The 13,341-nt window shown below is 48.8% G+C and overlaps 1 protein-coding gene across 2 annotated transcripts in view; it reads right to left on the reverse strand.

The window, feature by feature from the left end:
* Nucleotides 1-8,921: 8,921 nt before the first annotated feature.
* The window catches only part of LOC122378735 (ral guanine nucleotide dissociation stimulator-like 1), a 55,253-nt gene continuing 50,833 nt past the window's right edge, over nucleotides 8,922-13,341 (reverse strand). For both annotated transcript variants that reach the window (XM_043360183.1, XM_043360182.1), the window contains exons 11-14: nucleotides 12,535-12,734; nucleotides 10,741-10,870; nucleotides 10,053-10,389; nucleotides 8,922-9,720 (exon numbers count right to left, since the gene is read on the reverse strand). In XM_043360183.1, the coding sequence (XP_043216118.1) occupies nucleotides 9,563-9,720; nucleotides 10,053-10,389; nucleotides 10,741-10,870; nucleotides 12,535-12,734 (825 nt within the window). In that variant the 3' untranslated portion in view covers nucleotides 8,922-9,562. The remainder of the gene's footprint in view (nucleotides 9,721-10,052; nucleotides 10,390-10,740; nucleotides 10,871-12,534; nucleotides 12,735-13,341) is intronic.

The raw sequence follows: 13,341 nt of genomic DNA on the forward strand, positions 1-13,341 counted from the left end.
TTCAACTGTGTAAAACACCGTCATGTTTTATATCCTTGAAGTGTTTGATTTAGCCGTCAGATGTTGCACGGACTACCTACTTAATTTGAGCACCTTACGTTGCTGTTATACTGTACGACTCTGTACATTATGGGGTAACAAACTGATGCATTTAGGAAACAACACAAACCATTATCATTAGTTCTTGCTCAAACGCGGACATGATACAGTCGCCCTACATCGTTTTTGTGTCACGATATAATGGATGGTGTCGTATGGGAACGTTAACCTCATCCTTCTGAGCCACTGAGACTATAATCGCATTAGTCTGAGCCAGCGTGCGGAAGATTATATCAAATCTAATGGTATTCACATGTTATCAGCCTGCGGTATGTATTTGGGACAGGGCTTAGAGGAGCGAGAGAAAGACATGAAAAGAAATAATGATATGAAGAGAAAGACGAAGGCCTTGAATGATCGTCATTGTCATTTTATGGGGCGAAGAGATTGACATTCAGCGGCATGAATGCCGCGATCAGACGCAGGAGATTCTATCAGCAGTCTGGTGACACCAATCGGTGTGGGGAGTGGTAGCGCTCGAAAACTACTAAAGTTAAGTCATGCGACAGCTACCGTTAGGTGGTGTGTGATTTTGTGATTACATGCTAAGACCGCCTTCACAGAGACGCGGTATTTTCCTTTCATTTAACCCACGCATGACAGGGACATTTTCCATAACGCGAGTGACTGAGGAGGGGGGAAGGGGCTCTCGAGAGCCCCCCCCCCCGAACTACTGGCCCGATCGTCAAAATTCAAACGGCGCCTGATAACCCTGGAAACACTGTTAATCGAGACCTATTTCCATTGAACTCGAGGTCACCGATGACGTCACAGGTCAGGTCAAAGTAAAAATTATCGGCATTTTTGCTTGCTTACAATTCAGGCTCAGGCCGCCGGCTGACAAGTCCGAGCAGACTCATTTTTGGTTTACGCACTCCTTGATATATGCGTTAGATACCGTAAGGGTACCGAACTTTTACTTCGAATTTTTCAGGCCAAGGCCAGGTCATCCTAGGTCACGAAAATTGTAGGTATATCATGTATCGGTCAACTGACATATGTTTCATGGTCCATTTTACACGTAGATTTCGAAAATAATGTCGTCTGTGTCATTTTAGGTCAATTTCAGGTGAATTTACCGGAATTCAGGTCATTTTCAGGTCAGAAAAGGTCAAATTTTGAAAATGAAATTGTTCAACAAAAAGTGTTTATCAGATGCAGCTTGAGCTCAGGAACACGATGGTGCCATTTATATTGCTATACGATGTCAAAAACGTACTGAAAAATGGTTTTGAAAAATATATAATTGTAAAATTTTGAACATAACGCACATAACTTGGCTATTTTTGAAGATATTGGGCTAACACTTGCTAGGATAGTTAATCAGTGCATGTTCTATCACATGTATTCGGGTTTTTGCGAAAAATTAAAAACTTTTTGAAAAAATCAAAAAATATATATTTGTAATTGCAAAAACATATTTTCAAAATTTTCAAAACTGCGGAAATTCGAGATAGCATTTTGACAGCTACGTGTATTTGTAGTTCACTGATGCAAATAAATTGGATCTAGCTTTAAAACTGAACTCTAGAGCGTTTGCCGTAATTCAATATTTTGTATCAAAATCTGCCGATATGACGTCACTCTGACGTCATTTTTGGCCAAACTTTGTTAGCTAGAAAGTTGAAATTTTAACACAAGGTGTCAAATTGATGCCGCTGAGGGTACTGTAAGTTCCGTATTGATCCATGAAACGGTTTAAAAATATTGCCGAAAAACGGGAGGGGGCTCTGTAGAGCCCCCTCCCCCAGTCATGCGCGGGTTAACCCGCGCCAGGCCGGGGAAAGGGTAGAAAAGGGTAGGGCGGAAAGTGTACACCCCTGCAGTTTTTCACAGATATCTAAGCCGCCATTTTTTGTGTTCGGCAGGCGCGGCGCCACGGATTTTGTCCAGGATCGGCAGAGCTAAGGGTCTCACTCCAAGGGGCTTCCCAGCAGCGAGACCTTTTTGTAATACCCATCACAAAAAGCATGGATTCTTTTGTACCGGTTACTTTTCTTTGAACAAAAAGAAATAAATAAGTGAATTTTACTTGAGCATGTCGATATGTTCAACGATCGAGATGAGCATATCGAGCATATCGGTGAAACTTTTCTCAAATTTACCATGGGATGGGTGGGGGTGATCTAAAGTATTAACCCTCGCCCGTATCGGTGTTTTATCAGCCGTGAATGTTTAAGGGGGGTTCGTTCGACCCCCCCCCCCCCGCTATACGGGCGAGGGTTAAGGTGCTACAAAAACGCAGTATGTTTAGCATCTACCCAAGAGTTCGTCTAATTTTACACTTGAACGCACACATTTTCTTCGTTTTCCGTTCCTCTCAGCCCGTCAGAAGCCTTTATCTATACCGGTGTCCGCGGCCTCCTCCAGAAGTTTCTTTTCTTCTTATGCTTCCGCAGAGGGAGAGGCATTAATATGGTGCCTGCATGTCATCATCGGCCTTGTCATAGCCGAATTTCTACGGATCATGCCTAAGAGTGACCTTATGTGTAGGGTAACTTATTCGTTACAGTTATATATATATATATATATATATATATATATATATATATATATATATATATATATATATATATATATATATATATATATATATATATATATATATATATATATATATATATATATATTTAAAGAAAATGCACTAGATTCGCATTAATAATTATTCTAAGCCACACTTCGGAGTCGATCGATCGTTGTGTATTCGTTAAAAAGCTAACAGTTTCGGATCATCTCGATCCCTTTTCAAAGCTATTATGAAAACACACAATGACAGCACGTTACACGAAATTCACGACACGATTATGCTCTTTTTGTTGACAGCGCACATGAAATAAATTATCAGGAGCTTCTTTTGCAACATTTGGCCTTAACTATGCCCGCTATGACATTATTAAACGCGAAGTGTCCCTGTGACAAGTTGATATTTTTGTGGTGCTTATCAGCGCTGATTCTACAATGCGACGTAGCCAGGCAGGGCTGGCTATGGGGAATCCCCTCTCTCCGATCTTAGCTAACCTTTTTATGGAGTACTTCGAAAAGAAACTACTTAAGGACATAGCACCCCCCAATTTGATCTGGCTAAGGTACGTAGACGATGTGTTCGCCGTTTGGCCACCAGGTAGCGATTTTGACACATTCTTCAGCCGTCTGAATGACCTTCACCCCTCCATCACCTTCAAGGTTGAGTGGGAAAAAGATTGCACGCTACCATTCTTGGACATTCTGATTACGAGGGACTCGTCAAATATCAGGTTTTCGATTTATAGAAAACCGACAAACTCCAACGTGTACATTCATTACTTTTCCTTCCACGATAAGTGCACCAAAAAAGGCGTGATACTGGGACTATTTCTAAGAGGGTATAGAATTTGCGACAAAGACAATCTCCAGAACGAGGTGTCTGAGATCTACAGAATTTTCACAGACCTTCGATACCCTGAGTGGTTTATTCATGACGCTCATATGTCGGCAAGGCGTACCTTTTTCACTACCAATAGGAACAAGAGGGAGAAACCCAAGAAATGCTTGGTTTTGCCGTATAACGAGGGCTTAAAAGGTTTTAAAAGGGTGTGCAGTGAGGAAGGGGTGGGTGTTGCTTTCACTTACCCAAACACTATTTCCAAGACTCTCATTAAAAACAAGCCGAACAATGAAAACAAGGTTGGGGTGTATAGCATTCCTTGCAAAGTGTGCCCGGACACCAGCTACGTGGGAGAAACTGGTAGGAGTTTAGAGAAAAGGGTTTATGAACATAAAGGGATATCAGGGTAGCGAATGAGAAAAGCGCGCTCTTCTGTCATGTTAGAGATTATCAACATTTAATGAACTTCGAAGAAGCAAAATTACTATACTCTTCAGATGATTACTTAAAACGTCGCATTGTAGAATCAGCGCTGATAAGCACCACAAAAAAAATATCAACTTGTCACAGGGACACTTCGCGTTTAATAATGTCATAGCGGGCATAGTTAAGGCCAAATGTTGCAAAAGAAGCTCCTGAGAATTTATTTCATGTGCGCTGTCAACAAAAAGAGCATAATCGTGTCGTGAATTTCGTGTAACGTGCTGTCATTGTGTGTTTTCATAATAGCTTTGAAAAGGGATCGAGATGATCCGAAACTGTTAGCTTTTTAACGAATACACAACGATCGATCGACTCCGAAGTGTGGCTTAGAATAATATATATATATATATATATATATATATATATATATATATATATATATATATATATATATATATATATATATATATGTTACGGGCCAAGTGCGAAGGCTAGTCCGTTTGCGAACGGACTAGTCCATTTGCGAATGGCGGTCCGTTCGCAAACGGACTAGTCCGTTTGCGAATGGCCGGCCATTCGCGAATGGCCTAGGCCGTTTGCGAACGGACGGGTTTGTGGCGTTGCACTTAGCCGCCGGAAGCATGGATCCTCGGATTGGGGTACGATTCCGAATGAATGGGGGACCGCTGGTCGATGCAGGGGCGTCGCCGACGGGGGGGGGGGGGTCGGAGGGGTCCGGACCCCCCCCACACACACACATTCTTGAAAATATGCCGGTCCGACACCCCCCGGCCCCCCCCCCCCCACACACACACCTTTGGCCACGAAAATCGATCAATAATAAAATAAAATATTTTAAAAACGATTTTGGTGCATTCTCAAAATAAAATTGTCTAAATCCCAGGAGTTTTCAGTATTTGGTGGGGATTACTTTGACTGACCGTCCGACCAGATCCCCTAGTCGAAAATCCGTGGCGACGCCACTGCGTCTATATGTTTAGTTTGTTCTCCGGAGTAGATCTGCGAGCTGGCGCAACTCTGGGTTAAGGTCTCCACACACCTGGTCCATTCGGGATGCGACTTTCCGCTGAACCCTGCACAACGCGGAAATTATAGCAACGTGTTGCCGCTGGCCAGGCTTCGGCCACCGATCTGGATCTGGGGAGGTCAAATATCCCCGTGACCTTCGAACAGCGGAGAGTCGCGTGGTGTGCGGAGACCATTAGTACCGTGCTCCGGGCTCCCCGCTGATGACCCGACCTGACCTTGGTCGAGTTTGTGGCGCTCGATTCATTCTGCTCTGGTGTGGTGTACCGGGACGGTGCGGCTTGTGTGTGGTGAGTGCGGTGCGGTGAGTGTTCGAAAAAATGTTGTGTTGCATTGCATTTAACAATACGCGCACTGCAGGGGGGTTGCTTTCAACCCCCCTGTGGTTTTTCACAGATCACGAGAAAACGGCGGCGCGCAGCAAAGCTAAATTTTGTATACCTTTTCTCCCATATTCTGCGCACATTGTGTGAAAATGCTGACTCCAGATGACCTAAGGTCAGGTCACCAGGCCAGGTTAAGTGACGCCGGTTGAGTTACCAATACTTTGCACGCATCATTTCACACGGGACTTTGCACATGCCAAGTTGACTTGTCAAGTTGACGTCACTTTGCTGGATATTTCGCACTTGGCCTGACTTCGCACTTGGACTGGGAGCATAAACGCCCGTCCATTCGCAAACGGCCTAGGCCAACTGCAATAACGCACATGGACTAGTCCATTCGCAAACGGCCTAGTCCAAGTGCGTTATCGCACTTGGACTAGGCCATTCGCGAATGGCCTAGTCCAAGTCTAGGCCATTCTTGGCCGGAGGGATCTGGTGATTATGGAATAGGCGTGTATGTCATCGTGTGTAAATTTGAGTCGTTTTCGTTTGGTAGGAGACCGCGTAGTACGTATATTGTCTGAATCTCCTGTTCTGTTTTAATGCGTACATTTTATTGGACGTGCACGAATATGTTTATCACGCTCATGTTGATATGTGCGCCACGTATGTGTTGTGTTGTGCGGCGAAACGATGAGGCCATTTATTCTGACGAAGATAATAATACTTATCGAAACGTCTGAAGCTTTTTCTCTTATATATATATATATATATATATATATATATATATATATATATATATATATATATATATATATACATATATATATATATATATATATATATATATATATATATATATATATATATATATATATATATATATATATATAAGTAACAAAGCCAAAGATATGACTGATTGGTGCACGGTGCGCAGTGCACACTGTTTAGAAAGAACAATGAAATAGCAATTACGGCACACATCGGGTAGGAGAAAGAGAACTTAATTGTTTTGATTTAATATTCTTAGATGCGGCTAACATGTTAATTTTTATACCATTGAGTATGTTAAGAGAAGGCGCGGAAAATGATAGAGCAAAGATTTTCGAGCCACGCTTTTATATTGCATGCGGGTAGGTGCAACTCACATGCTGTTAAAATCTGACCTCAGCCTTTTTCTGGCAACTTTGGTCACATCTCACATGTCTAGAGAGATTAGGCCAAACACCCAGCGGGCCTTAGCTGAGAGACTGAAGCAATGACTGTCACTCAGCTGACGAGGTCCTCGCCCCAGCGGAAGCCGCCCTCGTACCCCCAGCCGGCGTCGTACTGCACCAGCCGGAAGTCGACGTTCTCCACGTTGCAGCACATGTGCGGGCCGTCATAGTTGATGGTGAACGGCGCGCCGACCTGGTGCGCCATGAAGGGCTCGGTCTGGTTGTCGCGGTACACGCGGATCGCCTGCGGGCTGAAGTGGATCCGGAAGCGGCGCAGCTCGGTGGCGCTCAGGATGGCCGGCGTGGCCGTGTGCGAGTAGAATTGCCAGCCCGCGCCCGACACGTGCCGGTGGATGGCGCTGTGCGTGTTGTCCCATCCACCGATGATCACCTTCCAGATGTTTGAGCCGTGCCAGGTGGTCTGCTCGCGTGCCATCCAGTTGCAGTCGCGTGTGATGCGACACTCGAACTCCACCCAAAAGTCCTGCTCGTGCCGGCGGCGCGCGATCATCGTGTCGCGTGGAATCGAATAGACGCGGTCGGAGCTCCAGTCGCCGAACCACGGGTCCACCAGATCGCCGGCGAACTTGAAGTAGCCCTCAGTGGACGACGATGAACGCATGGCCAGGTACTGCGGCTGAAGAGGGCTTGCGTCGTTCCAGGAGAACAGATTTGTCGTACCGATACCGCGCGAGATGCGAAGCTGACCGCCACACCAATGGAAATTGAACCGAACATAGCGACTGTCTGTCTCAAATGTCTTCGAAATACTGGCGAGGTGACTGCTGGACACCCCATCTACATATCGGAAAACGTCCATCTTTGTCTGGCTTATTCTCATAAAGTAGCGTCCCGTGTAGTGCGTGTACGCCGCGAATACGCCCACCTCCACTGTGCCGGTACTCTTGATCCGGAAGTCGGTGGAGCACATTCCGTTGACGATCTTCTTCCAGACCCACGACTCTCCATCGGTGAAAAGCTGCGTGTTCCGGGGCAAGCAGAGGGTCTCGTTGTACCGCCAGTAGTCACTGCTGCAGCTGCAGACCAGCTCGCTGCAGTTGGTGACGCCGGTGACGAGTGGCTGGCACTGCTGCGTGTGTCGGCACCCCTGGCCCAGCCGGCGCAGACACGACTCCCGGCAGCGGCCGTCGCGCACGCAGGCCTCCTGCGACCACAGCGTCTGGCCGGACTCGGCCGATAGGTCGTCCACCACGTCGTAGAAGGTCCAGCCGTCGGCCGGCTCGACGATGTAGCTGCTGGAGTCGCAGGCGGTCACGGTGAACACCTGGCAGTGGCCGGTGCCCGGGTGGAAGTTGAAGCTGCGGCAGCCGGCGCGCTGATGGCAGGCGAGATGGCAGCGCTCCTGGCTGACAGTGGACAGGGTCTTGGCCGGGGTGGCGCCGGCCAGCCGCCGCCCCTGACCCCGCCGGCCGCTGGCCACGAGAGCAGACGTCGGCGACAGCAGCATCATCACCAACACCACCATCATCAGCAACGACTGCGCGTGCGGCAGACGACCCACGGACACGGGCAGAGGCCGCATTGCTGTCGGTCTGCAGCAGAACTTGCTACACACAGAACAAGGCTCACGAGCACTGATTGCTCGCACCTCGGTCTACAAAGAGCTAGGTCGCATGATACCCTTAGTGAACAGTGTAAGACGCCGTGGTGCCCTTTCTGACCAGCCTCTGTCCTTGCCGAGGAGTGACAGCAGTGCGTTTACGGTCAGTGCGTCCCGTTCACATGCGATACGTTGCCAGGAAACGATGAAAACACGCAGTCCCACTCCACCGTCAAATATATAATATATAGCTAAGGAAATGGCCTCTCCGCGACCACCAGTCACTCGTAAATTGCACTTGTCGTAGTGTTTACTCCGGCGTGTCATGGACACCAGCCATCGGGATCCCACGCCGTCCTATATCACTTCGTTACCTATTCATGTGTGTGAGATCGAGAACAGATGCTGTAGTAATGGTCCCAGACACTTGACAGTAAGTACATTAGCTTAGACATACTCGCGCACATGTAATTATGCAATTTCCTCTATAGCAGTAGTATCTCACCGATTGGCTTTTGGAATGTTATAAGGAGGAAGATAGATGTACTCGTAAGTCCAGCCTTTTGTCCTTCGCCAAAACGTTACAAAGGCATTTCATTTTCGTCAGTGGGTTGATGTCAAAGGAGCCATGCACTTCTCATGTTCGACCGCTAGTTGACCGGTCGTGCAGTAAGAAAGTATACCTCTGAGACCGCAGTGACACCGATACATAATTGATTTGACGCTTGTTTCCTGTCAATATAACCCACTTCAAGCTTCTTCTCACGTTCTAATATTGCGTTCACCTGCCCATTGTCATCTCACCATCTCCCAGTACCCAGCTTACCATCCTACCGTGCACCTCTTTCCATGCCACCACAGCAACCAAGACAGAACGGGGCGCGTTGTGTTGTTACAGAGCTGTATTCATGAGTCCAATACAAGTACAAACGCAGATCACTGGGACCCAAATGGACCACTCGGCTCCGGTCAGTCCACTCTGACCAGGGGGTTGTCCTACATCACTGGGATCACGTGAGCGGCCGTCATAACGACACCACTACCGACTCCGCGGTAGTCACGTGATCAGACCTGAATTGCACAACTCAATCGAACACTACAACACGTGAGCATATCGCGATCCGGGCCGGCGGCCCTGGTCATACGCACGCCACCAGGGCACCCATGGGCCAGGAAGGCCAGCAGAGGGACTCACGGAAGGCCCACGGAAGGCTCGGAGGACCCACGGAAGCCCTCGGACGGGTGAGCGCCCGTCTGTCCACGGCTGAGGTCGGGCAGCGAGGTACGATCCCCGGCGGGACCGGGCCCGTCGCCCACACAGAGAGATAATGAGAGTCTTTGGTCGTTCCATCGCGGGCAGTCGACACGGCCTGCACGCACAACACGCAACTCGAACGCACACCGAATGAATGCGGCGACAATCGCTATCTACAGTCAATGATGATGGCTATCTACAACTGATGATGCTTTGCACTGGAGTACGAAAAATAAGTATCAAACGCGGTCGCCGGACAGCGAGCCGCCGCTATTTGTGAAGCATCAGTAGCTTCCGCTTTGATTTGGACTCTTTCAATCGGTGTGTGTCCGAGGAGGCGGCGTCCTTCTTGGGCCGCAGCACGAAGTTGAGGTCGTGAGCCGTGTTTATAGCGTAGTAGACGTTACAGTTGGCAGGCACGACTTTCTCTGTAACGTAAAATCGGGGACGGTTAGGGACACGTTTAAGATTGACGATTATTGGATAAGTCAGAGCATACGCCCGTGAATGAAGCCTTATCGCTTAGGCCTCTCGGGCATATCCAACCTGACGCTTCCAACATTTGGAGGAGTAAAACAAGCAGATGTAGAAACTTATGCATGCGGGTTGCAATATAAATGTCCATTCGAAACACCCCTTGCCGGCAAACCTAAGCGATGTTTCGCATACTTTCAGTGAACTATAGACCCCGCAGACTCTGAGAGCTCCTACAGTTTCTGTTTCACGCATCGGCCGCGGGGCGGCGCTTCGGGTGCCTCACCTCCGTCGGGCAGCAGCTGCGCCAGCACGTAGTCGTCCGTGTTGCCCTCCACGTCGTGCTTGATCATGGCGTTGCGGATGACCTGCGGCGTGCGCTCGCTGTTGCTCAGCATGATGGACTTGTAGAGGTTGATGCCCTCGGTCTCGTGTGCCGATGTGCGGATCGTCACCCGTATGATGTAGAAGTCTGGCGTGATGTACGGAGAGCCGGCGTCCGGCTTCTTCTGCAGCGCGGAATCCGGCGTCTTGCGCGCGCTCTGCTGCGATTGGTTGGTGGCCGATGACGTCACCGAGGCGTCAAGTGACGGTACCGACGAGCTGCTGGAGCTGGTCGACATCTGCAGACATAGGTGAGCTTCGGTCAGAAACTTTTAGATACGCATAGAATGTAAACACCGTTAAAACCCTGTTCGGAACCAATATTCATCCTGTTACAGCGTAACATACCATTCTCAGTTAAAAACTCATCAATTAACCCCACACAATTCTACCCGGCACGCCACCACGCCACGTCACTCACACTCCACACACTACATTTCTCACATCGCTCCACTTCGTCGTTTAGTAGGTCTCCGGTCAAGTGCCTGTTGACGACCTGATGAATAAATATGTAGATACAGATGGAAATACTAGCTCCACTCCATTCCACTCCACTCACCACGCTGGCCACTCCATTCCACTCCACTCACCACGCTGGCGTGTCGCTCGAAGGACGCGCTGCTCTCGTTGGGGGAGCTCACGCTGTCCATCTCGCCGAAGAACTGGCTCGACGAGCTGCTGGATGTGCTGGCCAGGCTGTCGTGCTTCTTGTGACCGAGCCTGTCGAACAGAAAACGGCAGCTTGAAATGGAGGCTGCGAAAATTCACTATTATGCTATAATAGTATGTCACAAGTAAAAGTTCATGTTTAAAATACGAATGGCATTCGATCGTACACGTGTTTTAAATGGAGTTACTCAAAATAGAAGGCGATAACAGAATCAGTTACCAGGGTAAACATTGAAGCGCGATTGCATTGATCCGTTGAAATTCGCTAGCACTGTCGTGGCGCGTGGGCCTCGCCAAACCTTCAGCCAGCAAACACATTACATTATTTATTTCTAATCAATGGAAACTTTCGCACTGGTTAGCGAATAGGAGTAACGCGAGGTTTACATATAACAAGCATCCGGCCTTAGTCAAAAGCGAAAATGCATGTACTAATGGCTTTTGTTGATGAGTCTACGATCGAAGACATCAGCTGCTGATCATTCTTAGAGGACTACTGTGGGGCGCCTTTGACCATGTCCCGGCGGATGTCTCTGTGCTAGAGTCGGCGGGGGTGGATGGCCGCTTTGTGGACCCCAGCCGACCCTTCGTGGCTGGACCGGAGCCGTATTGATCGCTGGAACGGCCCTGGTCGGACCGGAGAGAGTCGTCAGCTGGGCTGGCCACGCCCTGTCTGACCGGCCGACCCCAGTCTACCCGACTTCAGGGCGACCCACACCCACTTCATTCGAGCCAGTCGGCCCGACCTCCAAGGTCCACCGACCGACCTGAGAACTAAGTCCGCCGCTGCCGGTCACATACCGCGTCTGGCCCTGTCCATTCGACTCACAGCAGATTTTCTTTGTCGACCTTTCTCGGTCGTTGCAGGCTTAGAGCCTCACTGATCCTGAACTGCCTTCCAAGACCTAATGTTGCTTCAGAATAACCCGCTGATAGGTTTGCACATTGCACAGGCCATGTCCGAGTGTAATGGTGCGTTTGAGGACATGAGGATGATGTATCTGTCGTCTATAGATTTTGCACGCCTGTGATGCGACCATCCAAACAAAGGAATATAAGCATTACAAGTCCAGAGAACCCTTTGCTGGAGCGACACAGCAAGCGACAAACAGATTGCACTCGGCCTGACGGTTGCTAGAGGTCCAGTGACTCTTCTTGTTTGGATAAATGAAAAACATAAATGCATGCGTTGATTAGTCGCATTAGGTTTCAGAGGTATTCAACACCTGCCAAAAGTAGCTAGCTTTGGAAGGCATATCATCTACATAAGTATTCAAGCACAACCCTGGTAATTATTCGCCGAAATCGGACTCCATTCTCCAACTGATATCCTAGACCTTTGAGATGTGCGCTGTAGCGCCAGGTCCCGCGGAGTCGCGGCAATGGATCCAACAATGGATCGCACTGTTCGTCTCCAAGGACGATGTCTGTGATTTAAAAGCAGCGCAAATGACTTCCGCCCTATATCGGTGGGGGCTGTGAACTTCAGCACAATGCCTGACAAAGCCGTGCAGACTCCCACAACTGACAAGTCCATTTTAGATACCACGTCGCTGTTTTGCGAATTCGAGCCGTTTTTCATCAGCCGTATCGTTGTTCTAACGGTTCACTGTTAGCTGAGAAAACTATAGAGAATCAACGGATAAGCAAAACTAAATATCATATGTCGTATAAATGCACACACATATTCACCCCTAAACGGTGTAGGTACTTACGCCACTTTCTTCCGCATGATCTTGTCCCTGCTGGAGCCGCTGGAGCTGCCGTGGCTGGAGGTGCTGCCGTGCGGCTCGATCTGGTAGCTCAGCTCGTAGGCCTCCTTGTCGTCCAACACCAGCACCGCGTCGAACCACCGCTCGAACGGCCGGTCGCGCGCGATGTTGTACGCGTTGCTGGCCCCCTGCAGCAGCTTGATCTGCGGTCGGCCGGAGTGGCGGTGTCAGCGGAGGGCGGAGCAGTGTGGGTGCGCCGGCGGTGCGGAGCCGTGTGAGACCCGCGCCGGCGGCGGCTCCCCCCGGCAGGGGTGACTCATATCAGCTGCTGTGTGACGTCATCAGAAATCGATGACGCCACGGAGGGAGGAGGAAACGGACCGGCGGGTCTCAGCTAAGGTATGTCGTGACGAACAGGATTCGGAGGAATGAGTGAGTTATTGAGCGAATTTGACGCAGTTTGTCCCACAAGATAATGACAATGTCGATAATACGGGTTAGAGCTATAGGTCGAAATGTTGTTTGTTAACTCCGACCATTTACATAGGTAGCATAATTATATTTGACGAACTGTTCGGGGAGTGCATAAAAGGGTTTCATATTTTTGTTGCAAGGTATTACTGAAGTTTTTGCTACAGCCTATTCACGTGACCAGAATTCATAGGTTCCAGACATTCCAGTGCCAGTGATAATGACCGCAAAAACTGGGCACAATGAAACAAAATCCGACAGCCGGCCGTCTGGACGTATAATGGGAGTCACACCGCACACAATGCGCGGCTAGTACAGGCACTATCCGGCCGACAGTCA

This window comes from Amphibalanus amphitrite, unplaced genomic scaffold (assembly GCF_019059575.1).
Source record: "Amphibalanus amphitrite isolate SeventyFive unplaced genomic scaffold, NRLGWU_Aamphi_draft 000064F_arrow, whole genome shotgun sequence".
Lineage (NCBI taxonomy): Eukaryota > Metazoa > Arthropoda > Thecostraca > Balanomorpha > Balanidae > Amphibalanus > Amphibalanus amphitrite.